The 25646-nt window shown below is 40.7% G+C and overlaps 1 protein-coding gene across 9 annotated transcripts; it reads right to left on the reverse strand.

Moving 5' to 3' along the window:
* Positions 1-3504: 3504 nt before the first annotated feature.
* Positions 3505-25322, reverse strand: CTCFL (CCCTC-binding factor like). 9 transcript variants are annotated; one of them, XM_058850664.1, is made up of 15 exons: positions 25221-25321; positions 25001-25143; positions 24060-24148; positions 21919-22056; positions 21616-21812; positions 19794-19979; positions 14987-15239; positions 13619-13781; positions 13218-13388; positions 12403-12536; positions 10688-10808; positions 9321-9470; positions 8488-8648; positions 7601-7721; positions 3505-6474 (listed from the first exon to the last, which is right to left on the reverse strand). In XM_058850664.1, the coding sequence occupies exons 8-15, from the start codon at positions 13656-13658 to the stop codon at positions 6347-6349; spliced, it is 1026 nt and encodes a 341-aa protein (XP_058706647.1). In that variant the 5' UTR covers positions 13659-13781; positions 14987-15239; positions 19794-19979; positions 21616-21812; positions 21919-22056; positions 24060-24148; positions 25001-25143; positions 25221-25321; the 3' UTR covers positions 3505-6346. The 9 variants fall into 9 exon arrangements, 8 of the variants coding, with proteins under 8 accessions (XP_058706647.1, XP_058706645.1, XP_058706646.1 ...); XM_058850662.1 differs by having other exon boundaries at positions 25001-25322; XM_058850663.1 differs by lacking the exons at positions 24060-24148; positions 25001-25143; positions 25221-25321 and adding an exon at positions 22614-24001.
* Between the last annotated feature and the right edge of the window lie 324 nt (positions 25323-25646).

The raw sequence follows: 25646 nt of genomic DNA on the forward strand, positions 1-25646 counted from the left end.
AGGGTGATTTAGCTCAGTTCTCTCATCTTACAGCTCTTCCAGAAAAAGGATGTCAGTTCCAGGCTTAATTATAATTACCATTAGCTGCTACCTACCATTTAATTAGTTGGTAATAAAGGCAAGTCTCTTTTTTATCAAAGCAATCAGCAGTGTCACTCCTTTGCATTCCTCCCATTAGCTGCAAATGTTGTTATGTGGACAGAGCAGGGATAGAACCAATAACAGTTAAATCTGGGGGAAAAAAAAAACCAACCCCAAAAGCTAAAACTGAAATAATTCAGAGAGGCAACTCAAACAGTCAGCTACTAAAGGAGATAGAAACTAAATTCTTCATTGCCAAGTGCCAATTCAAAGTGAAAACAGATTGAACCAAAACTGTCCAAAAATGCTTTCCCATTTTGTAATGCTCACACCCCTAACGCCAGACAGAGCCCAGCTGTTTCTGCGACTGACTTCAAACAATAGCTGGGCTGTTTAAAAGCTGTTTAAAACAGGGAATGATGTTTGCCTGAAGACATACTGTATTAATGCAAATTGCTTTCAAATGCACATCCAGTTTCTTAAGCAAAAAAACCCCAAGATATTAAACTGAGTGGAAGTTACTGCTAGAGCCATACATAACCTGTCAGGCATAATTCAGTCACCCATAAGGGGCTGCATGGAGTGAGCTGGCATTCAGGGAGAAACACAGCAAAAGGGGCTTCTGTTTGTACCAAAGGAAAATGCTTTTCATTTCACTTTTCCTACTTTAGAAAGGCCTTAAGACTACGGAGTCTGTGTCTCCTTTTTGGACCTTCCAATTACCACCAGAGGAAACTGTGTTTGCTCCTTCCACGATGCTGCACTCCACTCGTGCCCATGGCTGTTAGCCATGCTGCCACAGTGCCTTCCTATCAGCTTAAGCACTGACCTTTAAGTAGTTTTAACATGTTACTCCAGCTTTAATATTCTGATTTTAATGTCTCTGGAAGTGATTAACAGCACTGGCTTTATGTCTTTAGGTCCTTGTCTATTTGCTCACCACCTTCTGCTAATGTAACTTAATCATCACATGCTGCAGCACCCCAGGTTTCTATTTCTGGTTCAGTGAGACTGAAGTAGTAATAAGCAGAGCACGTTGTACCATCAGTGGGTTTCATTGCTCCTGAAAACAAGAGGATTAGACCACAGATTCATTTTGTTCTGTGTGTCATCTTTCTCATCTGTACAATGGAGACAACACAGCTATGGCTGAGAGACAGAGAGGCTTCCTCACAACAACAATTACACACCCATCTGTTAATTTTTTGTCAGTTATCTTTGCAGTATAGTTGTGAGATTGTTAAATAACCAAATTCGTGTAACTAGCAAAAAAGTAATCATGGCAAAGATCTCCAGGAACGTGCCGACAGACAGCAGACATGTTTCCCTGATCCAGACTCAGCAGTCAGCAAAAAGATTTGAAAGACAAGGAAGAGACTAGTTTGGATACAAAGGAGAGGATGGCAGGAATGTTAAGATGACAATTCAAGAAAATTTCTTGGAACGGTCACAAAAATGGAAATCAGCTGGAAATCCACCATTTCCTTGTATACTGTACAAGAATAATGCTCAGACAGTGAGTAAAGACCATCTCACTATAAAATATTACATCACAGCAAGAGAAGTCCCAGTCCTTGTGATACTGCCTGTGCACCATTTCCACATTGTTGTACCAACACTTAACTTGAAGAATGTATAAAAGAAATCTACTGGATTTGTCAAGCTCCTCCTTTATCAAAGGGCCAGGTCACTCCTCATGGCCTGTGTGCCCACTTCACTTTACATTAAAGAACTTTTTAAAATTTACCTAACAAACCTGTTGCTTGTTAAAATCCCTAAAGTCTCTTTAAGTAAAGATTTCTTAGATAAGCTGCTAAAATTATCAACAGCAGCTTTCTTGATATGTTAAAAAAAAATTTATCAGCAGCAGAAAACATCAATGTGCCCTGCTGCAGGCTCCCTGCACCTGCCTTGCACTGCTGCCACTGACCTGACCTTCCATGGAGCCAACTCAGCCAAAGGGAAAACACCAACACAGCAAAGGCACGAGCAGGGCTGCAGAGGTCTCACACTCCATGAAGGTGGAAGGAGCAGCTGAGCCCCTGCCAGCCCCACCGGGAGAAAATTCCCATTCCAGACACAACAAGGCAGCCCCATCCCATCCGGGCTTCAGCAGAAGACGAGGCAGCAGCGCGCTCCTCATCCTCTCTCCTGCCTGGGGTGACATTAGCACATAGGAACCTGCTAAGGGAAAGAAAGAATTCTTTGTAGATCGCCTGGATATGGCCAAAGCCATGGAGCGACGGGAGGGAAACTGAGGCAGCAATTCCAGCACCTCGGAGCGGCTCCCATTGAGCTCCCACGGCCGCGGCCCCGCGCTGCCACCTGCGGGAAGCGCCGGGAATGAGCGCTCCGGGAACCGGGAATGAGCGCTCCGGGAACCGGGAATGAGCGCTCCCCACACCGGGAATGAGCGCTCCGGGAGCCGGGAATGAGCGCTCCCGGCACCGGGAATGAGCGCTCCCCACACCGGGAATGAGCGCTCCGGGCACCGGGAATGAGCGCTCCCGAAACCACACCGGGAATGAGCGCTCCGGGAACCGGGAATGAGCGCTCCCCACACCGGGAATGAGCGCTCCGGGCACCGGGAATGAGCGCTCCGGGCACCGGGAATGAGCGCTCCGGGAACCGGGAATGAGCGCTCCCCACACCGGGAATGAGCGCTCCCCACACTGGGAATGAGCGCTCCGGGCACCGGGAATGAGCGCTCCAGGAACCGGGAATGAGCGCTCCCCACACCGGGAATGAGCGCTCCCAGCACCGGGAATGAGCGCTCCCCACACCGGGAATGAGCGCTCCCCACACTGGGAATGAGCGCTCCGGGAACCGGGAATGAGCGCTCCAGGAACGGGGAATGAGCGCTCCCCACACCGGGAATGAGCGCTCCGGGAACCGGGAATGAGCGCTCCCGGCACCGGGAATGAGCGCTCCGGGAACCGGGAATGAGCGCTCCGGGAACCGGGAATGAGCGCTCCTGAAACCACACCGGGAATGAGCGCTCCCCACACCGGGAATGAGCGCACCGGGCACCGGGAATGAGCGCTCCCAGCACCGGGAATGAGCGCTCCCGGCACCGAGAATGAGCGCTCCCCACACCGGGAATGAGCGCTCCCCACACCGGGAATGAGCGCTCCCAGCACCGGGAATGAGCGCTCCCCACACTGGGAATGAGCGCTCCCGGCACCGGGAAGCAGGGCCAGGAATGATCGCTCCTGGCCCTGCAGTGCCCCTGAACTCCCCCAGGAGCTCTCCAGGAACACCAGAGCCACCTTCCAGTCTCGGCTCTCCTCCTGCCCTTGGCAGAGCCCAGGATCCTTTTGAGGTCAATTCTTCCAAATGTTAGAATGCAATTCATTCTGATTGACACATCACACCACTGCACAATGTCACAGCGCGTTTTTGCATCACTGACTCCAGTGTTTTATTACAGAGCCTAAATAGTAAAAAAACGTATCCAAAGGCCTGGTTCTACTCTTTCTTTGCTTTTTATCTGCTGGGTCTGTGCAAAACTTTATTTCCTCACACATTAACTATTTAAAGCATAGACAATTTCAAGCTTGCAGAGGAAACTCGGAATGCAAGTTTCCTTTTCTTTCCCAAATAACTGGATTACCTCAGAACACTGTTACATAATGCTACAGAACACTCCAGTATTATCTGTTTCAGACATGAATAATTCCTGTGTATTTAACAACTCCTCCACAATTAGTAAATTAAAATATTTTACATTTGGCATCTGTTCAGAATAGCTATTGCTTTAAAAGGTATTAATACATATCTACTGGTCTAAAATAGGTAATGTAATGAAATTAAGTTATCTTCGTAAAATAGAAATCAGAATAGCGATGCAAATATTTGCATAGTTATGCAAATTCTCAATCATGAAGAACAATCACTGCTGTTAAAAAGCATAAGGCCATTAGGAATGGCTCCTGAGGAGGTCAAAGCATTCTTTCTTGATTTCCAAAATGACACATTTATAGCTTCTAGCTACAGAAATAATAATTTGAAAGTTCAGAGATAAAAATATCTTTTATTACTACATTCACATTCCACTCTCTGTAGTCTGATTTTTAGATGTCAGCACAGAATGAATCAGCTTTGTTATTAACAATTCAAATGAACAATATATATTCAGCAAATTGATCAAAGAATTTAAACAACTTCTAAAATTAATTTTCACAAAGCAATCTGCTGCTTAGAGTTTATAACACAAATGGAAACAGCACAACAAGAATAAAGTTAACAATATTATTTAAGCAATTATCATGAACAAAAGTATTCTTAAGTCCTGTCACTGGTAAGAACAAATGAATTTACTGAAATTTCTCCAGCATGAAAAAAGGCACAGAGCAATCAATATGAAAATGTGTAAACAGTGAAATAACAGCTCTGTAATGGAGGGACAAAACCAATGAAGAATTTCAATGAATCCAAGCCCTCTGATTCCTCAGGGTTTGCTACAAAACTGAAGGAGGTTTTTGTTACCAAAGTGGTAATTCCCGTGTTTGACAGAGATGACTGTGGAAGGTCTAGGTGAGGCTTTTGGTGAGGTCTCTCTAAATGGGATTATTTACTGTAAGACTGCAATTATCTCCTGCTAATGCAAACATCCTCCCTTATCTGCTCACCCCGAGCCCAGAGATCCTGGGGACATTGTGGCTCTTAAAGCTCCTGGCACTGCTTTGGGTCACAGAACAGCTGCTGAATTAAAGAAGTTATCCTAGAACAGGCATTTAGACACTTTACCATGTACAGGATAAAGATGTTCATAAACCAACTGGCAAAAACTTAAAGTTTCATTTTTAACAGGCCGTTCCAAGTAAAAAAAAAGTTAGAAATTGCAGCTGCTGTGAGCCTGCAGCTCAGCACAGCACAGGAATTCTCTGTCCCTGACCACAGCAGCAGAACCAGCAACCACAGCCTGTCCAACATGCAAACCCAAACCATTTAATACTGGTCAAATTCCACACCATAATGAAGTTAAACATAGATGTTAATCTTGAAATTGGGATGAGGGTTTGGCATTTCAATTAAATTTAGTTGTTTCATGACCTAATAATATTTAGTTATGCTGGTGCTTATTTATAATGGAATGTAACATAAGAATAACAGCATTAAAGATGAATATTTAAAAAGTATTTAAGATTTTATGAGGAGGCTTCCAAGTATTAATTATAAATGACAAAAAAAAAGTGTGAACAGTGCATAAATGGCAATTGTGATCATTGTAATGAATCATGAAAATTAATAGTACTTACTGTAATGACTCTAGTAATTATTAAGAGTTAAACCCAGTAGGTCTTATAACCTAAGGAAAGTTAGAGAATTGTATTTGACAGTTAAATGTTTTTCTGATTTTTAAGTATACTATAAACATGAACTTTCCTAAATAACACAATTGTGCTTCATTGAAGAGCTAATTAGAATCAAAGTCGTGGGTGTGGCTTGGATCTGGTGCTAAATGGAGGATCACAAACTTACATGGGAACACTTGCAAGGCTGGTTAGAGGGACAGAGAAAACAGATCCCAGAGTCAGCTTAAGGTCACAGAAGGTTTCACATTCCCAGAATGTGGGGGTCCTCCACACTTCTCTGCCACCCGTTCCTGCTTCATTTTTGCCATGCAGTTCTGTCTGCCCAGCTAAATGAGCTGAGAAAAACTCAGACAAAAGACGAGTTTCTAATTATCAGCAGTATGAGACATAAAAAACGGTGCTTTTCAACCAAATTGCATCATGCATTCTATTGCGTCATGAATTCCACTAGAAACGAAAGTGTTTGCAGAAAGGAGATTTAGTAAATGTAGCAAAAAATCATTGCCTTTCATGTGCTCCCCTCAGCAAAGTATAAACACTGAAATTCAGGCAGCTCTCAGTGATACTGAGAGAGAAATTTGTCTCAGATCAGTCTGCAATTCTGTGAGTAAACCTGGAAAAAAACGAATGCAAGGTGAAACAACGCATCCATTCTTCAATAAATGATTTTGAAATCAGCTGTTTTTTCCCATTCTGTTATTACAGGTATGTAATAAACCAGGTGAAAGTTGCCTCTAACTTCCACACTTTGCAATGGCATTTAGGCCACACAAAAGAAATTCCAGCAAGAAGAAACATGAGCACAGAAGGGCTTCAACAGCTTCCAACTTCATCTTTTCTACCTTTCCAACTGGAGGTAGTTCCACACTTTGAACTGCTCAGTTACAGCTACTGAGAACAAGACCAGTCTCTTTATGCATTAATTGTCCATCATGTTGAGGATCCATTTAATAAGTTGCTTCTGTTCTGTGCTCCCCAGGAGCTGCTGCTTCTGCCCCATCTAAAACAGGAACAATCTCACTGGCACAATGCTCATTTTCCACAGTAGAGTCATCCTGCAACGATTTCAGGGCAACTTTGAAAAAAAAAAATTAAATATTGGGATAATTAACCAGACAAGTAAATATTTTAATAAATTTAACAAGCATGCAGTTTAATTTAGGAGAGAAAATGCTGCCAGTATGTAACTACAGCACATCTTTTCTCTTACACTTTACTTGGGGAATGAATATATCTTCTGTTGAATATTACATTACAAGCCATGTTACTGAGTTTGGTATTCTCATCAGAGGAAAACTAAGCATTTTTTAACTGGAAATTTAATTATCATATGCATCCCTTTTTTAATTATTAGTAACAGCAAATCACTGACAGCCCCAGCCTCACAAGTCATCATCTGCAAAGCCACACTGAGGGTCCCACAGGCCCCTTCAAGTTGTGCAAGAAGTGGACAGTGATATATAAATACTTGCAAATGTCAATTTTGGGGAAAAAACCTTCTGGAACAGCACAGAAGTTTCTAGGCTTTGTGTGAGTCAATTAATGAATTGAATATTTGCATGAACAACATCTGAAGATACATTATCACAGCTCTAGAAAATCAAGTTTTCAGATGAAGGTATTTACAAGATACCAAAAAGAAATTGTTTGCATGTAGGAAAATATTAATAAACAGCAAAATCAAATTACTGCAAAAACATAAACACTGCAGCTGTAACACTTCTCTCCAACCATACCATTACAGCCTCACCAGTGAAAACAGAAGTGTCAATGCTAATGTAAACTCAGCTGCTGATATATATTCATTAGATTCAGAAAAGCTCCAACAGTTCTTCTTCTCACTACATCTAGTTTTCTCAGTTCAGCTATAATCTGATATACCAAAAGGTGAGGTTTAGTGACACCCAGGCTTAAGGTGTATCTCCCCATTCTTTTACTCCACAAAAATCATCTGAAAGCATTGCTAAAAAGGGAGTTTAGGAACTCAACTGCAGGAGCAGGGAACAGCCCAGGATGGTCCCTGTGCACTGACCCAACTCACATGACAAGAATCTCTGACACACTGTAAAGCCTATTCTGAAGTATTCCATTATTAGCTTCACTGTGAAACAGTAATTAAGCAGCAGGGAAGATTCACTGCCTTAGCCTTTTAGTCTTGATTCTAATTTACATGATTAAATTCTAACTTAGTCACTGATTACCTTCTGGGTTAGCACGCTTCGGGTGCTCATGGATTTTATTTTTGCCTTTGCTTCCTTTTCTGGATGTAGCAGTTTTTGCCCTCACCAATCCACAATTTTCAGCATGCTTACACATATTACTCTGTTAGCATAATGAAGAACAAATATATCAATCAAATATTAATCTATGTAAGCAATTTAACACACACAAAGCAAATATGGTTCTGACAGACAAATTCTGGAACACTGAGCAGAAGACTGACTTAGTTAACAACCTCCATAAAACTCCTGAAGACTTCCCAGAATATATATTAAAATTCTGCTTTAAAAGAACATTGCCATTTGGTGGGCATAAAATAAAATTTATCATTTTCTGGTTCCTGGATAAGCAATAAAGTTTTACATGTAAAATCTGTATGTGGAAAAAGGGTCACATTTACTTTAAAGTGCGCACAGTTAACCCAAAATGAGCACATGTTCTCACTGCATATGGTTACAAGTGAGTAATAATTTCTTACTTTCCTTGCTGAACTGGTCCTAGCTATCCTAAAAGTACTCTTTAAAATAAATTTTTCAGTTCACACTGAATTTATTCTGCATCACCACTGAAAATCACATTTCAGGCTCAAATACTACATTTTGTTCTTTATCACAACATCCCTGAAAGTGATTGCTCTTACTTCCTACTTCTAAGCAGTCGTGTACAAAAGATTTACCAAGAAGATAGACTCATCTTTCCAGCATTTCAATTTCACTGTTCATTTGCGAAGGATTTACCCTGGAAATAAGCACCACTGCACTATTTTAGTTGGACTGCAGTCACAAAACTTTTGTTTTCTTAAGGGAAATACAACCCCTTACACCACCACCAGCAGAGCAAGCAGTGTTTTCCCAGGGAACTGAAATACCTGGTTACATGTGCAGCTGCACTGAGCACATCTGAATCTTTTCTCGTTCCTGTGAGTCTTCCTGTGCTGAAGGAAAGCGTAGCGCTCGTGGAAAGCTGCCTCACAGTCCCTGCACTTCACTGCCTCTTCCATGTAGGAATGCAGATTCCTCAGGTGGACACCTGGACAATTATTGAAAACAATTCATTTTAATGGCAAGGTTTTTGTTTTCACAGTTTTGAACAAGAGTTGGGCTGTGCATAACCCTGAGTAATGCAAATCTCGTAGAGGAAAACACAAAAGAACCATCCGTGCTCCCTGCAGTAGGGGTAAAATAGACAAACAAGTTTAAGGTTAAAAAAAAGCTGCAGCAAGATGTTGCAACTTCCCAAAGAAATCAAGCAGTTCTAAGTCTGCATGTTACTGATTTCAGTAGAAATCGTTTAACAAATCAAATCCTTCCAGAAAAATCCAGTTTTAATACAGCATTTTCATGTATTTCTGAAAATTTAAAATTCTGTATCAATTTTGTTGTTACTGGTCAGCTCTACTGCTGCCAACCCTCCTGAAAAAACAGAAAACCACAGTGCCACAGGTATCTAGCAAATAAAAAAAAGAAAAAGCTAAGTATTTGCTACTTTGCATTTTAAACAAATTAAAACATCAACCACAAGATGTCACCACATCTCTTTGAAGGAGGAACTTACCTGGAAAACTACAAATACATTTTACTTAAAATATTCTGTGACAATATGAAGTCAGCTATAACATATTTGGTGAAATTTTGTGAAAATTTGAGATTTTACCTCTACTTAGCTTTACATTTCATTTCCAGTGTTTTCCTCTAAACTCACCCAAATCACTTTTTCGGGAAAGGAAAGTACTACAATGTGGACATTGGTGTTTTGGCACATTTTCTCCATGCTTCTGTAACATATGGATTTTCATGGTACCACTTTGAGTGAATCTGGTTTGGCAAACATAACATTCATAGCGTTTCTCACCTATTAAAAAGAAATTAAAATAACATATGGTTAGAAACTCTACTTATTTGATATAAATTCCAATTTCCACAGAATTCAACATCCATGTTCTAACAGCAACAGTTCCCAGATCAGCCAAAAGTTAATATTAGTTGACAGTGCACAAAAGGCCAAACAAGTCTCCAGAAGTTTACATAACTGATTGCAACACAAAATCTTGGCTTTCCTGAGTCCACAAGTCAAACTGCTGAAGCATAAATCCATGAATATAATCCTAAACTAGGAATCAGGAATTATTTTAATTATCATCTATTCTTCCTTGAATACTTCATGTACAAAAATGCAGAATTATCTTCAAATATGCAAGAAGAGAAAGTCAACAGCAGCAAAACATCGTGGTAAGAGTGACACACCACCAGCCATGGATAATGGTGGGAAGGGAAATTAGGAAATTATTTTCTTGCTTTTCTCCCCCAAAAAGCCACATCAGGTGTGACTATCATTAAAAATTACATCAACACTGGCAACTGGCACAGCTTTGAACCAACTCCAGACTGGTTCTGTGGAAGAAGTCCCTGCCAGTAGTGGGTAACACTCTTGAACTCTTCCAGAAAAAAATAATTCAGTTTAATTGCACCAAACTGTCTCAAGATATGAACCAATGCGTGACAAGTGGGGATATTTGGAAAATTTGATTCAAACCATGTTGTCACACTCTGATTCAACCTAAAACATTAATCAGAGCACAAATTACATATCATAATTGAGCCAAGTTGAACCCTGAAGTATAGGATTGATACCCACTGCCCCTGAGATGACTTGCATGCTACAGAGCTATGACAAGAACACACTGCTTTCAAAATTAAACCAATTTTGACCAAATTAGTTGCTGGCAATCTGGGGTCATAATATCCATGTTCTGAACAGATATTTAAAAATCTCTCATAGATACCTCTCCATTAGTAAAATCAACTAATTGAGAAATAAAAGTGACAACTTGACCCACAGAAAAGGAAATACTTTTCTAATAGAAAAGAAGTTTAGGAGGAAGAGCTAGACTAACTACTAGCACTGCTGGGCTTCCAACTTCCAAATCCAGAACATTGAAAGAAAACACGTTTTTACTCCAAATCATGAATAAAAAAAGGGCTGACCTTGAGTTTGAAATGAGATCGCTCTAACCCTATGAATATTGAGGAGCTGAGGCCCTGGAGTTGATCATTACCCCAGAATTCTACCTGTGTGAGTTAACATGTGCCTTTTCAGTTTGTAGGTATCTTTGCTTGCATAGCTGCACAGGTGACAGGGGTAGGGCCGCTCTCCCGTGTGCGAGCGAACGTGGCGTCTCATCTTGCTGGCCTCAGATAAAAATGAGAGATTTTCAAAAGTAACATCTACATTAGAGATATATTTAATTAAAATAGAAGCAATTTTACACAATACACCTACTGCAATTTAAAACATTGCATTAATCCCCTGAATTAGCACTCTCACATCCATGTTTTTCCCTGCATAATCAGCCTGTTGTGGTTTTAGGACACTTCTGCACTATTTCCCCATATTATCTTACTTCCATATTTAGTGTCCACATTAGCAAAATGGGAAATTTTATAATAAGAACAAGAAAGATAAAATTTTAAAAAGAGGATACCTACTACTGTCATGCTACTTGAATGTACCAAACGTAAAATTCTTTGAAAACACTCAGGAAAATAAATGAAAGACCAAACCCATTATCCAGAGACTATCCACCTTCAAGTCCCAATGAAGCACCTTAGTTACAAAGTTTAATTCAATTATACTTTTTTTTAATGCTGTTTTTCTGATATGCTCTACATAAATATTGTAGGTACGTGAGTAGGAGTTATCATATGTTCAGTTCCTCCATTTATAAACACAATTAATGAATTCACTGCTAGATTCCTTCAAATCTACACCACTATTCACTTAAATAAAATTAAACATGACTGCCAACCTTTGCTACACAAAAGTCAAATAATTTGCATGGCAGTACTGGAGAGCTCCTTCAGGTTTCTTCATTCAGGTAAAGCTTACAGGAATGAGAGTTCTGTAAAAGCAGTGAATGCTGAATAGCCCCTTACTGAAACAAGGGAAAGAATAGGGTAATTTAACATCAGCAGTCAGGGTTTTTAAAGATGCAAGCTATCCAAAATCTAATTATTAAGATAAGGTGCGTGGAATAAAGTTCAGGATTGCTTATAGCTTTAGATCTGGACACAGCACAAATTCACATATTGAATATCCACTAAATTGTGACAGTGATTCAATCACAGATGCATTTCTGAAAGCCTGTGCACCCAATTCAATTGCCATTTCCAAATGTACCCTTAAGCAGACTCTAAGGTATTTTGTTCTTGATGAAAAAAATTCTAGTCCTGGAAAAAAAACCAAACACCATCAAGTATATAAACAGAATACATGAACTTCTTTTTAGACATTAGCTAGTCTTGCCCTACAGTACATGGAATGTTGTGTACATGACAACCAAGAATGCTTCTGCAGGACCAAAATCCCACAAACAAATTGTCAAGTAGCAATTTTAGCATAACAAAAGGAAAAAAGCTCTTAAAATGCAATTAGTTCAAAAACCCCTAAATAATTTTATTAATATTCATTTGGAGCAACACATTAGCAAATACTTCATGGACAAAGTAAGGGTTCCAGGGTTTGCAGGATGATGGGGATGAAAAGATGTGCAATGAAATTAAATTAAATTAAATGCATGTCACCAGGAAGTTGTAGCCATCAGCCACCTTGCAATAACACTGCAGCAACATAAGAGATAAACACAGTTCATCAGTGTGTCCGAGGCCATCAGCAGAACCTGGACTTCTCATGGTTAAAAATCTGGGCAAAAATTGTATGTACACTAAAATCTGGGCAGGTGAAAAACTTCACACCTTCCCAAAAGATTCAGTAAGGCTGTACTTACTTCTACACTGGAGTATTCACATACTGTGCACTTGAAAGGCTTCTCCAAAGTGTGTTTGTACCTCCTGTGTCGTGAAAGCTCCCCTCGGGTCACAAATGCTGTGTCACACTCACTGCATTTATGGGGTTTGTTCCCTACAACAATACACCACAAGACTTTGATTCAACACCACAGCAATGTGATTTGTCTGCCTTAAATCAACACGCAGAATTTTTTAATAGAACTTTTTCTGATATTCTGATTTTTTACATACAATAAATCATAGAGTGATTTGGGTTGGAAGGGACCTTAAAGCTCATTTTGTTCCACCCCCTGCCATGGGCAGAGACACCTTCCACTATCCTACATTGCTCCAAGCAATGTGGTCAACCTGGCCTTGGACACTTCCAGGGATGGGGCAGCCACAGCTTCTCTGGGCACCCTGTGCCAGGGCCTCAGCACCCTCCCAGTAAAGAATTTCTTCCATATATATGCACACAATAAGCTTATTATAAACACAATTTATTGCTTCACTTCATATGTTTATATAGCAAAATGAAAACATCACAGAAAATTCTATTCTTCACGCAGGAATGAAGCACAGCTGAAGTCTCTGTTGAGCTGACAAGAATGGTACTTAACAAAATAAACAAATACACACACACAGAGTTTCCTAACTACAGACCACGTCCTTTCAGTGTGGAACAGCACAGAAAATCAGAGGAATTTCTGAGCATAAAATGATCACAGAACACAGCTCTAAGGCAAAGGCACTTGCCTGTTAATTCAGTTTTGAAGACAGTATGCACCATGAAGGATTTTCAAGCATTAGGTACCTGTATGTGTGTTCACATGGTTATGCAGCAGAGTTGCTGTACGGAAGGCCTTGGGGCAGAGGTGACACACGTGACGTTTCTCATCTGAATGGGTTTTCAAATGACGCCTAAGACTTGATAACTTGACTGAGGTGAATGTGCAGAAAAAACAGTTAAAATGTTCTTTTTCTCCTGTTGGAACAAAGACACATTTACACTGTATACAACAAAATAATGACTACTTTTGTTAAAAATGGTACCAATTTCTAAAGAGTCCCTCTAGTCTGGGTAAAACTGCTTCAAACTTCTACATCAAAGGATTCATTAAGACTTAAGTGATTTACCCCCAAAATTGTGTTATTTGTTAGTGGTACAGTTTAGAATCTAATCCCAGGAGACCTAACTCCTACTCTTGCTCTTACCTCCAAGACAGGATGAGACTTCCTCTCTCAATACCATCATTAAGACTTACAACCTGTACAACAAACTTCTTGACAACAACTGTGTAATTAGCATTAAGTAAGTTTATGCAAAGATTTGGAAATGGCAGGTTAAGCTATTCCCAGCTTTCTGGTGCTCCTGAATCTGTAAAGTGCATATAAAAAAATCATGATGTAAAAGTCTCTTTAAAATTACTGGTTGAATTTGAGAGGAAAAAAAAAGTTCTTTGGAGAAGTCATAGAATAAAATTCAGGGCACAAGAGTAATGAATTTCTTTTGAGAGTAACAAGATTAAATGTGCAACACTTTCAGTTATGAAGAAGATTTGAAACTGTGAAATGGCAAATACGTCACATTTGAAGAGTCTTTCCAGAACAGTTGCCTCAGCTCCCAAGTGTGCTCTCTGTAATGATTTTCATGCTGAGACCAAAATGCATTTTATACAATGCTTTATAACACACAGAGATGTGCAGATAACACTTCAGTTCAGTAACAGCAAACAAAACCACTTTATTGTCATTTATTCATTGTGGATTCATGCCCACACAAAGGAACATTGTTAGCTTTGTTAAAACTGCTCAAATGTGCTTCCTATAAAGGCTGTAACTGAAACAGGGGACATTAACAATTTGTACCATAGAGAACCTCAGCCAAGATACCTTAACTTCCAGATACAACACACACATTTACAGACTCAACATCACTGATGTCATCCAATTTTTACAGTACACACACAGTTTCTAGGGAAACAGATGCTTATCTGTTCTCTTCTGAGTCAGTCAACTTCTGTAACATACTTTTATGTTCCTAACATCTTAAATCAGCCATTTTCTGTTACTCTTATTTAGGTTCTGGGAAAGGCTTTGCTGATAGGTATTGGTTGATAATTGCCCACCACTCTCTGCTGGCAATGTGGAACCACTCTAAACTCAACCATAAACCCTCAAACAAGCACATTTTGAAGCTGAATGAGTGGATCGAGACACTAAATAAATTACTAGGTGTATTCAAAGGCACTTATACAATATTAACTTTGAAATCTCCCGGGAGGATTCAAATACCACACACTGTTCAAAAGACCATTAATTTCTAAATGCCATCCAAAATGTCTCTCCTGAAAACAAGGCAGATGACATCAGCCTGAAGATCTTTGAGCACTTAAGGCTGAAGGTATTATTTCTTCTTCCAAAGAAGAAATACCTCCATTCTCACAGAGTGTTAAGACTTAACCTAATCTAAACTTAGTAATTACCACTGTAAATATTTAATGTGAAACTTCAACCTCAGTTCAAAATGTTACTTAACATGCCTTATCTGAAAATTAGCTACAAAGATTATTAGCTTTTTACCTTTTTCCTGATGTGGAGCATGAGCCTCAAATTTAAGATTCTTGAGATTTCTTACAACTGTTTGTTCTGATGCAGATGGATATTCCTGTTCTTTACTTTCATTGAATAAGTCTGACAAATCATCACCCCCTTTGCAGCTCTGACTCTTTGTTTGCCCAACAGTGGAAAAAACTTTCTCTCCTTCCCCCTCTTCAGATGGGCTCAGTTGCTGGATGTTATTTTCAAATGTAATGGCATCATTATCTCTGTCAATCTATTTTAAAAAAGAATATGTTTTACAACTTTCTCAATTAAAGGCAGTCGCTACTGGCAAATCAACTAAGCAGTCAACAAAATGCAAGCCACCAATTCATTCTGATTTTCAGTCTTTAAGTCATCATCATGTGATGCACAAAACTGCAACAAAAAATTTGCATTTTGCATACAGCAGCCTAACTGGTAAGTTACAATTCAGTAAGAATTATTACACCCTCCCTCTTCAAAATTTTATATAAAATTTCAGAACATCATTTTAAATTGCAGCACTGAGAACACAGAAACTCGTATCTTTATTTTTTTAAAGAAAATTTCAGTATGTTTACCTTTGAAAAGAAAGTGAGAGGTATGCTCTGTTTTTTAACAAAATAGGACTTCTGCAGGTAAATTGTACTGTCTTCTTTGTCATATAGCAAATAACCAGGCTGTGATACTTCTTGTGTTAGCTAGACACAAATATGGCAATATGAGCTACCTCAGAAATTATCTAGTGCTGCATGAATTTTTTAAGAAAAAGGATTTTATTGTAAAACAAATATAATAGCTAGCACAGAACAAAACTGGAGTGTTTGCATGTCCTTATTAATAAAATTAATTTCAAATGGGACTGTATTACATACCCAGCTTTAACAATGACTCCGGGATTGAACTAATTAAATTAAGGAGAAAAAGGGAAATCCTGTAATGCCACGTAAGAGATGGAGGCTATCAAACCAAATAGTACCGAACTGATGAACTAAATTAAAAACTTGTCTGAATTTCAACAGTTAAATATCATCTCGATATCATCTTGACAATCTGGGTCTCTTCCAACTGAGAATATTCTCTGAATCTTGAAAGACTAAACTTCTAGTTTGTCTTTTAAATATGGATGAAATTATAAAAAGATGTACAGGGGACTGGATATTTAAGTCCAACAAATTTGAATAAATAATATTAACGCTTAAGTCAGAACCAAATCGGTGCGATAGTAGAAGCTAACAGGGAACAACGTATCTCTAATTTCGCCTTATCCAGAACTTGTACCTCCATCAGGAGCGTGTCTGGTGGTTTCTCTGTCTCCTTGCTTTCTGCGCTCTTTTCTTGCCCTTGTTCTTGCCGGATCTGCTCCAGCTCCAAGTCGTACAAGACGCAGATGCCGTCCCGCAGGCTCAGGGCCATGCCCGGGGCACGCAGCGCTCCACGGCCCGGCCCAGCGCCACAGCCGGGCCCTGCGGGCTCCCTGCGCGTCCTGCTCCCCGTCACACACAGCGAGCGATCACCGCTGTGCCAGCCCGATCCGGGATACACACCAGCGCAAACCACGGGCCTTCAGGAGCAGCCCCGAGCCCCCTCAGCGCTCCTGACTCGGGGCTCCGGCGGCCCAAGGGCCCTCCCGCTGCGGGCGGTGCCCCCGCGGGGAGCCGGGTCCCCCGGGCTGTTGGGCCATCGTGCCCGGGCTGCCCTCGAGGGGAGGCGGCGGGGAAGGGGCTCAGCGCCTGCCGTGCAGCTCGGCATGGCCGCCCTGGGCCGCTCCCTCAGCAGCGGCTGCAGTAGGAGCCCACTCGTGGGGAGCAGCTTTTGGGGAACGGCTGGTTCTCACGTGTTAATTCCCTACAAAACACAAAAGCCCCGAACCGGCGGAGCTTTCCCTCGCAATGCACCGGGTGCCCGCTGCTCCTTGGCCCCCACGCACCGCAAGTCCTGTCAGGGCAGCTGCCGTTTCCTCACCCTCTGAGCAGAGATGAAGACATCTCGCCCTTAATTGTAGGCCCTTAACCTTCTGCTCCCACTTGGCTGGAGACCACGGGGCTGAGCTCAATTGGTTTCTCCACTTGGGAAGTATCTGAAGCACTTGCCGTGTTTCTGTGGCGGAAAGGCTCCAGCCGGGAGCCCTGCGCTGGAGTGCCGCTGAAGGGCCGCCTGATGCTGCCGCCACAGAAGTGTTGTACAAAATTGGCTCAAGTGGCTCTGCAGAGGCAGTGGAGCGATGTTTAAGCATCTTTACGCTGTACCTTAGGCCTGGATTGGTTATTCAGTGAGAACAAGTTGAAAGACTCCTCCAAAGGCATTGTGAAAATGTCTTTGAGGTAAACTTGCACAGTTTGAGTGACTTAACATTTAATCTTGTGTACCCTTCTAGACTAGTAATTTCCAGCCATCAAACATTTTATAAAACCCACTTACTCTGAATACTCTATTATATGCCACTGCAGAGGATAGATTTAGAGCTTTACTTCTAAATATTAGCTTGGTGCATTGCAGGGTACAGCACATTGCACAGGGACTGCAGCCCAGTGTGTTCCAGATCCTGCTAAACTGATTTACCCCAAACTAAGTGGTGGTTTTCCTTCCCTGGGGATGTAACCCAGGCATTTGTGAAATATCTGTAGCACAAACAGCAGCCCACCCCACTGGCCTTTGAGCGGTACCCTAAGATGAGGTGGGGTTATTTGACCTCATCCTCAGAGACATCAACTGAAAATCCCCTAAACACCCTTGACAACAAGCACTCCTATCTACAATTCTCTAGAATCTTAAATGCAAAAATAATCCAGCATGTTTACATTTAACAACTGCAAGTTAGTCATAACTATTCTGCTGCTTGGAATCAACACAAACCCGAAGCAATTATTTAAGGCTGAATATCTATTCCAGCAATTTAGTGCTGATATTTTGGTTAGACACCACATTATTCATCATCCATGAATCCACAGGCTCTCAAAACTAAAGAACAGGATGCAGAGTATACAATATATTCACATAATTAGGCTGCCAGTAACTGTGGCCAGAGATTTTACTTCTCACACATTTCTAAATCTTTTCAAGTTGCTCTGTATACTGTGCAATTATGATTGTTGAAGGGCACTGTAGGAAAAAAAAGTTGTTACAGTAATACACCATCCTTTAGGTTATTTTAATGAGGTTTTCTGCACTTCAGCAGTCATCAACTTCTAATAGCTGTCCTGCCTTGCACTTCTGCATTATTAATACCAGCATCATCCATGCAGGTACAGTAAAGGTCTGTCATTATTTCCATTAATAACTAATATTTCCAAGGATTTATAGCTCAAACGCAGAATGCCCCTTCAGTTCATTTTTTGCTGAATTTAAAAGAACCACTTGAATCAGCAATCTAAGAATTCAACCAATTTCTGAGTAGGTTTTGACACGCTAGAGGTTAACAGCTTCATAATGGCTATTATGGTGTGTTGTGTGTAGAGTCTCCAGTTACTGCTGCTGCATTGTCCATCTCTAGCTGCAATCTAGCTTCTACCCACTCTTCTGGGAGTCTGGTTCTTTCTAACACATCTAACAACCTGCACGAAAAGTCTATCACAAAAAGAATAGAGAGCTGTTTTGTATTTTAAGTCATAATTACACTTTGGGAGGTAAATGTTCAAAATTAATTATTGTTTGTCAGGAGTATTTCATAAGGAGCATAAGGAATTTAATGTAGGCACATTTTCCTGTGCTAAAGTAACGTTACATAAAGAAACAAAACTCAGCCACAAGATACAGATAAATTGTTGATAAGACTCTACCACTGCATTAAAGTGAATACATGGACAAGTAAAATCCTTAATCAGCAGAGTAAATTTCCTTGGCTACACTAAGGAAACACAGCAAACTTTGTTCCGATTTGTGGATTTCTACCCAAGTATAAACAGTGCAGCTAATTTTTTTCAAGAAGTAAAATACTGGGTTATCTGTTCAGATTGTCAGTCTTAAATCTGAATAATGTCCTTTATAATATTTAAGATGTTTAATGCATTTAGGTGGAGCTGATGTTTTTAAAAGCTCCATTTCCATATATATAAAGCATATTTGACCTTGAATGTAGTTCAAGGTTTACTTCCCTTTCTGTGTTTCAGAGACTCACTTTGGATGACTGCAGAGGCTGTTTATCCATCCTCTCTGGTGATACTTTGCACCTCCATCACAGGTTCTAAACTGCAGTCCTCCCATGCCAATGGAAGGATTGCCATCAATTTAACAGGGCTTGGAATTAGGCCCAGAATAGATAACTATGTGAAGCAATGACAGTGGGATTTATTTACACATTTTTGACCTGTCCACCAACTGTAGAGTAAATCAGGAACTCTGCAGTGCACTTCAAAGAGAAAAAGAAAAAATAAAGAGACCAAAACATAAAACCCCAAAACAAATAGATTCAAACTTAACCTCCAATGCTCATAATTATTTCATTTATGACACTCTGCCTTGTAGTTGAAACCTCCATTCTTCTCCAGAACATGACTCCTGTTAGTCTAAGAGAAAACCCAGTCTTTGTTGTGACTTATTTTGACAGCTTTAATATCATTTTCCACCTGGCATCTGGAAAGTTTTCCATTTTCACTTTCCACCAATGTCTCACTTTTGTTTCCAAGTATGTGTCGCGTTCACACCGCACCTGTCAGCGGTGTGTGTGCCTTAGCACCAGGCTGCAAACACCAACGCCTTCCCTTTGCTTCTACCCCAGGGACAAACACTACCTTCAGCACCTCTTTTGCAGTGAGATATTGCCCCTCTCAATAATGACAGCACCAGATAACCTCCTTCACACCATCACCTGCTTCCGAGAAAGAGGAGATACTTTTACAATCTTCTAATTCATCTGGCTCCTTTAAACCTTGCTCAGGTCTTGAAGCTGTCACTAAATAGTTGAAGTCTTTTTGCTGTATTTTCTGGTGCTGCTCGTTCCTTTGGTGTCCCACTTTCACAAATACGAAGCATTTCTTCAGAGACCACCAAAAACCTTAATTAAATTAAAAAAAAAAAAAAAAAAAAAGGAAAGCACGTCAGCTAATGAGTGAGATAAAAAAGTTATGTTCTTTTTGATGCTGTTCTAAGCAACTGAATCTTGCAGATTCAGAATTAAGTCAGTGCTTCAGTACTGGCCTGGAATATTCTCAGGAGAAAATATACAGTTTGATCACTTGGAAAGAAGGATATTATTAATTTTTTATTTTTTCCCCCAGACCTTTGGTTTGGAGATGGAAGCTACAGTTTATTTTAGCAGACATCACTAAGGATTCAGATCTGACTTGGATTTCTTGCCTGCCCCAAAGAACACAATTCTCTGCTTCCTACTGCTACAGTCATATAAAAACCAGTCAGACCTCAGACCCAGGAACATCAGAACATACAGTCCTACTTGTTTCCTTGCTGAATCCCTGAAGCAGACAGAAGATGGGAGCACAGCAAAGCAAAGCCAGATGGAAATCATGCTGGAGGGTATTGATTGACTAGTGTCTAGGCAGGCTATAAATTACCACTTCTCATGCAAAGAGGGTGAGCAGAGCTGCAGAGCTGTCTCAGGGCACAGTGCTTGGACTGTGCTGCTCATGCAGGATCAGCTAAATTCGGGTTGTGCCTAAGGCACAGGGAAATCCAGGCTTTGCTCTCTCTCCAATGCTCATCTGGACTTTGAGGAGACAAATCATCCCTTTAAATATGAGTGATTCTTGCAACAGAACAAAAGCAACTCCTATTAAGTTAAAAGACTTAATGCTTTCAAGTATTGTCTATGCTCTTAAAATCCTGCTCTATACTGTAAATGATTATAATTATATAGCATGACTAGAAACCAAGACCTAATAGAGTACAGATGTGGGATATATAAAAAGGGAAGTATTTAACATAAGTTTATTGGAGCTGAAAGTACCAGGGATGATTGATTGCTTAGACACAAGTCAGGGAAGTGGCCTAAAAATTATTAACCATAATTGCAATTTGTCTATTAACTGTTTCATCTAACATTGTGATATATTTAGAAACAATCCTGCCATCCACTAACATAGAATTTGCTGCTTGTGGCAAACAGCAGAGCTGCGTGCCTGGATCTGTTTGGAGGAAGGATGTTTACTGGGAAGCATATCACTTCTTCCATTTCAAAAGACATTAGTGTGGTTATACAGTTAACTACACCTCAGTGACTTCCACTGTTTTTCCAGAATACTCTTTAATCCAACAGATAGCAAAGAAAGTTTTTAATACAACTCCCCTTAGTTAGTTATTACAGGTTTCTGCTGCTGTTTGTGCAAGGGTTGAAGAGTTAAAAGTTTAAAAGGCAGAAAGTTTTCCTCTTGTTTTGACTAAACCAGGGGAAACGTGCTGGAGCTGTGCAGAATTTGATTGCCAAACACAGAGAAAAGATACACAGTGAGAAAAGATAGTAAAGGTTTAACCCAGCTGATGTAAGAAACAAACTCCAAGGATGCCCATGTTTCCTCCTTTTATCGCATTGTTAATCTTTAATCAGGAAAACAGTTCTGAGAACAGCTCTTTGTGCACAGCTGAACAGACACCAAAACTTGGAAGTTAATAGGATCACCAAAGAATGAGACTATTAAATCATTGTCCTAATAAATCTGTGAGTGAGATGTACAAACCCAGGGGAGTTCAAATTCTGCTTCCACGTGGATGTGCAGCAAGTACACGTTAATCCTTGCAAAATCAGCAGTAAGGAGGTGGTTGGTGGGTTCAGAAGAGCAGTGGGTTCCTGTGCACTTTTTTTCCAGCTCAGATAACAAATTCTCTTGGGGTTAAACTTTCTGAGGAGTCCAAATCATCTTCTTAATTCAAGAATCTAAAGAAATCAAGAAAATTTAGGGGAATATTTAACAACTTATATATTAATGTCACTTCACTGAAAAGCAGGTGCTGTAGTCCATGATATTTATCAGCAGAAATACCTTAAATCTTAGTTTTCTGCACTGCTACAATGTTGAACCATCACTTAAAGTCCACAACCAGATAGCCCCAGGCCTCTCCATCAGGAGCTGGTAATGGAAATACGGTATAGCAGGCTCAGTTGCACATCTCTTCTGTGCCTGAAAGAAGAAACAAAGTCAATCTTATAGCCCTTGTAATCTTAAACATCAAGATGAGGCAGTGTCTAGAAAGCAGATGAGAATACCAGGGTGACAAGTTTTGTGAATCACGGTTATTACTCCATTCAGAGCTGCCTCTACAAACTGAAAGTCTCTTGATCTGTCATTCATACCCATCTTTTGTTTAAGATCTGGGCAGAGCACATTTATGCTCCACCCAAAATAAAAAAAGTACTTAGTGCTATTTAGAGCAAATACCTGAACTCTACAAGGTTAGCAAGTGCGTGGGGTTTTTATTTTATTTGCAGAATGCAAGTTGGTTGCTGTTCATTTGTACATAGTGGTAAGAAGCTTCTCTTTACATAAACAGTATTCATTTGCATATATATCATCCTGAATCAGAAAATTTGGAGACAGTTACAGATGGTCAGTCAAAGATGCACCTATAGCAATCAGAATTCTGTCTTCCTAAAAGCATAAGAAAAAAAGCATCATTTCCAGGGTCCAGTTGAACTCCTCATCTCTTTACTGAGTGTTGTTTGTAGAAATAATCATACCTGTGGCATTTGTCTGGTAGGAACCATTTACACTGACCAAACAAAAGTGCTTCACATTGAAGAAAATCCCATTGTGGTCCACTGATGTTGTCTTATTCCTGTTAGAATGGTGCTAAGCAGAAGTGTACAGTATGTAGGATTTCACCTGACCTGTTAACACTTACATAAGAATTTTCCAGTAAACAGAGGATTCGTTACAGGGATTATTGGTTTTTGTGCAATGTTGATTTTCCTCCAGCTGCCAGGTTCAAGAACCAAAAGGTATGTAGTGCTTGACATAGGCACATTTGCCTTCTGACCTTTAGATTGTAGTTGGCTTTCATTTCTGCATAATCAGCTTTTCTATGCTGTTGTTTGGCTTTTAGTGTTATAAAATGCTTGAAATATTAATCAAAGCTGTTTTCCTGGGGAAAAAGTATAGAACAAATCTCACATGAAGCAGAAAACAGAGTTCAGCCCAAGTTGCTGCTTTTGTGTTTCTATTGAAGGAGAAAACAGTTTATAGTAAATGCTTTTAATTTCAAGTAAGAACTTACTGTTTGCATTACAGTAACCTAGAGAGAACCCAGCAGGGACTTTCTGTGGCACAGACAAAAATGAGAAGAGATAATGATCATGTCTAATTAGGTTTTAAGCTCCTCTAGCTGGGAACTATCAACCAAACTAGGAGAATTCATAAGAACAAGGAGAAATTGGCATTATGACCTCCCAAACCCCTTCCTAGGAGATGATAAAGGCTTGGGGATGTAGCTACATGTCCAAAGTCAAATGGGAAATCCATAGCAGAGGAAGGAACAGAACCTAAACCTCCAGAATCTGCCCCCACTCTTACTGGTTAAAGCCATCCTTCTTCAAAGGTGTTGGCTCAAAGAGGACGTACAGAACTGTGACCAGTGGGTCAGACTGCATGTAACAAGGGACTGAAATCTTGAGGGAGAACAAAGGCACATGGGGGGATTTAAAGGAAAAAGAAACAGGTAGAGCTGGGTAACCCTGAAAGAACAACTGCCAGCACAGTGCTGCTCGCAGGCAAAGTGTCACAGAGAAATAATGAACAGCGTGCAAGAGAAAGGAGCAAGTGGAGACAGGGTTGTCTCATCCTAGAAAACCTTAAATTTAATGTCTAAAAAGGTGCTTTCATGTCAATTCTTTGGGCCTGAGGAGGTGAAGTCTCTGTAAAAAATCACAGTTAGCAGAACACCAGTCATCCAGAGGAAGCCAGAGACTCTTGAACAAGAGGTGCTTGAACTCATGTACAAGGATTTGTCTGTTTCCTACTCAGGTAGGAAGCAGGAAGTCCTTGACAGCTGCAAATACACTCCTCTGTGGTAAAGAGACTTCACTCCAGCAAGGACAACCATTTTTATTTGCAAACTGGATTTGGAGCCACCTGGGCTTTGTGTGACTGAGCAGAGCAGGTGCTGAAAGGTAAAGGGAAACACAAACCTTTTGCTGACTGTTTTTCACTCTGGTTGGTATGGTTTGTCCCCTTCTCTCCTGGCTTTGGTTCTGCTGTTCATCCAGAAAAAAACAACCTGCAGTAACCATGCAAAAATCGTCATTCTGTTGTGGCTAGGGTAAAGTCAGTCAAAATCTTGGTGGGCCCAAACTTTCCACATGACTGAGACCTTCTGCAGTAGATGAGAGGAGCTCCCAAGCTAACAGAATTACACATACCTGGCCACTGGTCAGGTACCATTTGCTACAGAGCCCATTACTCACATATTCACACTGATCCTTGACAGTATTCCTTTAGGGAAGACTCCCCAGATTAGAGTCACAGCTCAAGAAATGGCTCCAGAGGAGTGGCTGCTTATCAGAGTTAAAATCACGTGTCTCAATCCCATCTCCAGAGCTGAGCTGTAAAAGCGAGCTTAAAAATAAAGTAATAATAACAACAATAATAACTGTTCTATCTGCCAAAGCAGAACAAGCAAGAAACCAGTGTGCCCACGGTGTAATGTCAGCCTTGGCATGTACTGTGGCACAACCAGGACTTTGCCTAAAATATAACTCAGGACTGAGCACTTGAGCTGATGCTCAAGTAAGCATCAAAGATTGGTGACTTTGTTTAGAGACTTTAAATATACACCAGTGCATTTTCCTGGCTGCTGAAATTTGCTTCCATTTGTTTTGAGAAATGTCTGTTGTCAAGCTGAAAACGCTGGACAGGCTAATGGAAGTACAGTCTAATCGTGATAAATCTGGGTATTTTTTTCCACTCCTCTGCCACCAGAAGAAGCCACTTCATTTTGAACACAGGCCAAAAAAAAATTAGGCCTTTTGTAGAGATCCACAAACATCATTTCTCACAATCTCTCCAAGCCTGTCTCGATTGGAAAGGGGGTGAGGAGGAGGTAAAGCATCGTGCCCCCGTTTGCTGCTACCTGTTGTGGCCGGTCGCAGAGGCTCGGTGTCCGGTCGCAGAGGCTCGGTGTGTCTCACGGTCCATGCACACGTGGAGAGGAGCGTGCAGCATCTGTGCCAGGTCCCCAGACCTCCTGCAGATGGGTCAGTGCTGAGGAGCTGCCTGAAGGAGAGGGGCTGTGAGGCGGAAATGTCGCACGGGGCTGCGCAGGGTCTGGAATCAGCACTTGGCTCACTCACAGACTCTTTTGCAACTGCAGGCAATTTGCACGGTTCACATTTTCTTGAATTGAAATTGAGAGAACAATCCCTGCCCTGCTCTTTGTGAGCTTGCAAGGGCTGCCCTTGGATCTGGGCTCTGTGGCACCCAGTCCAGCAGCTGTTGGAGTGTGCTCAGTGTCAGCTGAGCACAGCTCCACCACAGAAAAAACAATCCAGAGGCCGTGCTCTTCTGTCAGTAAAACAGCTCAGAGAATCTTTAAAAAACCTACAATTTTATAGCAAAATACCCAAGTGACAAACTCTTTGGAGGTGACAATATGTGGGAGAATTAGCAATGGGAGGGAAGTAGAATTTCTGAGTATTATTATATGCCATTAACAACTTTCAAATCTCACTGTGAGTACTTTGTTGCACCTTGGTTTGTATGATGAGTTAAGCTTTCTA

Source organism: Poecile atricapillus, chromosome 15, assembly GCF_030490865.1.
Source record: "Poecile atricapillus isolate bPoeAtr1 chromosome 15, bPoeAtr1.hap1, whole genome shotgun sequence".
NCBI lineage: Eukaryota > Metazoa > Chordata > Aves > Passeriformes > Paridae > Poecile > Poecile atricapillus.

Bases quoted from the DNA above. Each gene is read 5' to 3' on its own strand.
- CTCFL (XM_058850660.1), bottom strand. From the start codon at position 16,402: ATGGCCCTGAGCCTGCGGGACGGCATCTGCGTCTTGTACGACTTGGAG. The intron at 10,809-12,402 runs GTAAGTACAGCC...TTTTTATCTGAG, and splicing joins GTGAATACTCCAGTGTAGAA to GCCAGCAAGATGAGACGCCA. The intron at 7,722-8,487 runs GTATTTCAGTTC...TTATGCTAACAG, and splicing joins GCAGCTGCACATGTAACCAG to AGTAATATGTGTAAGCATGC.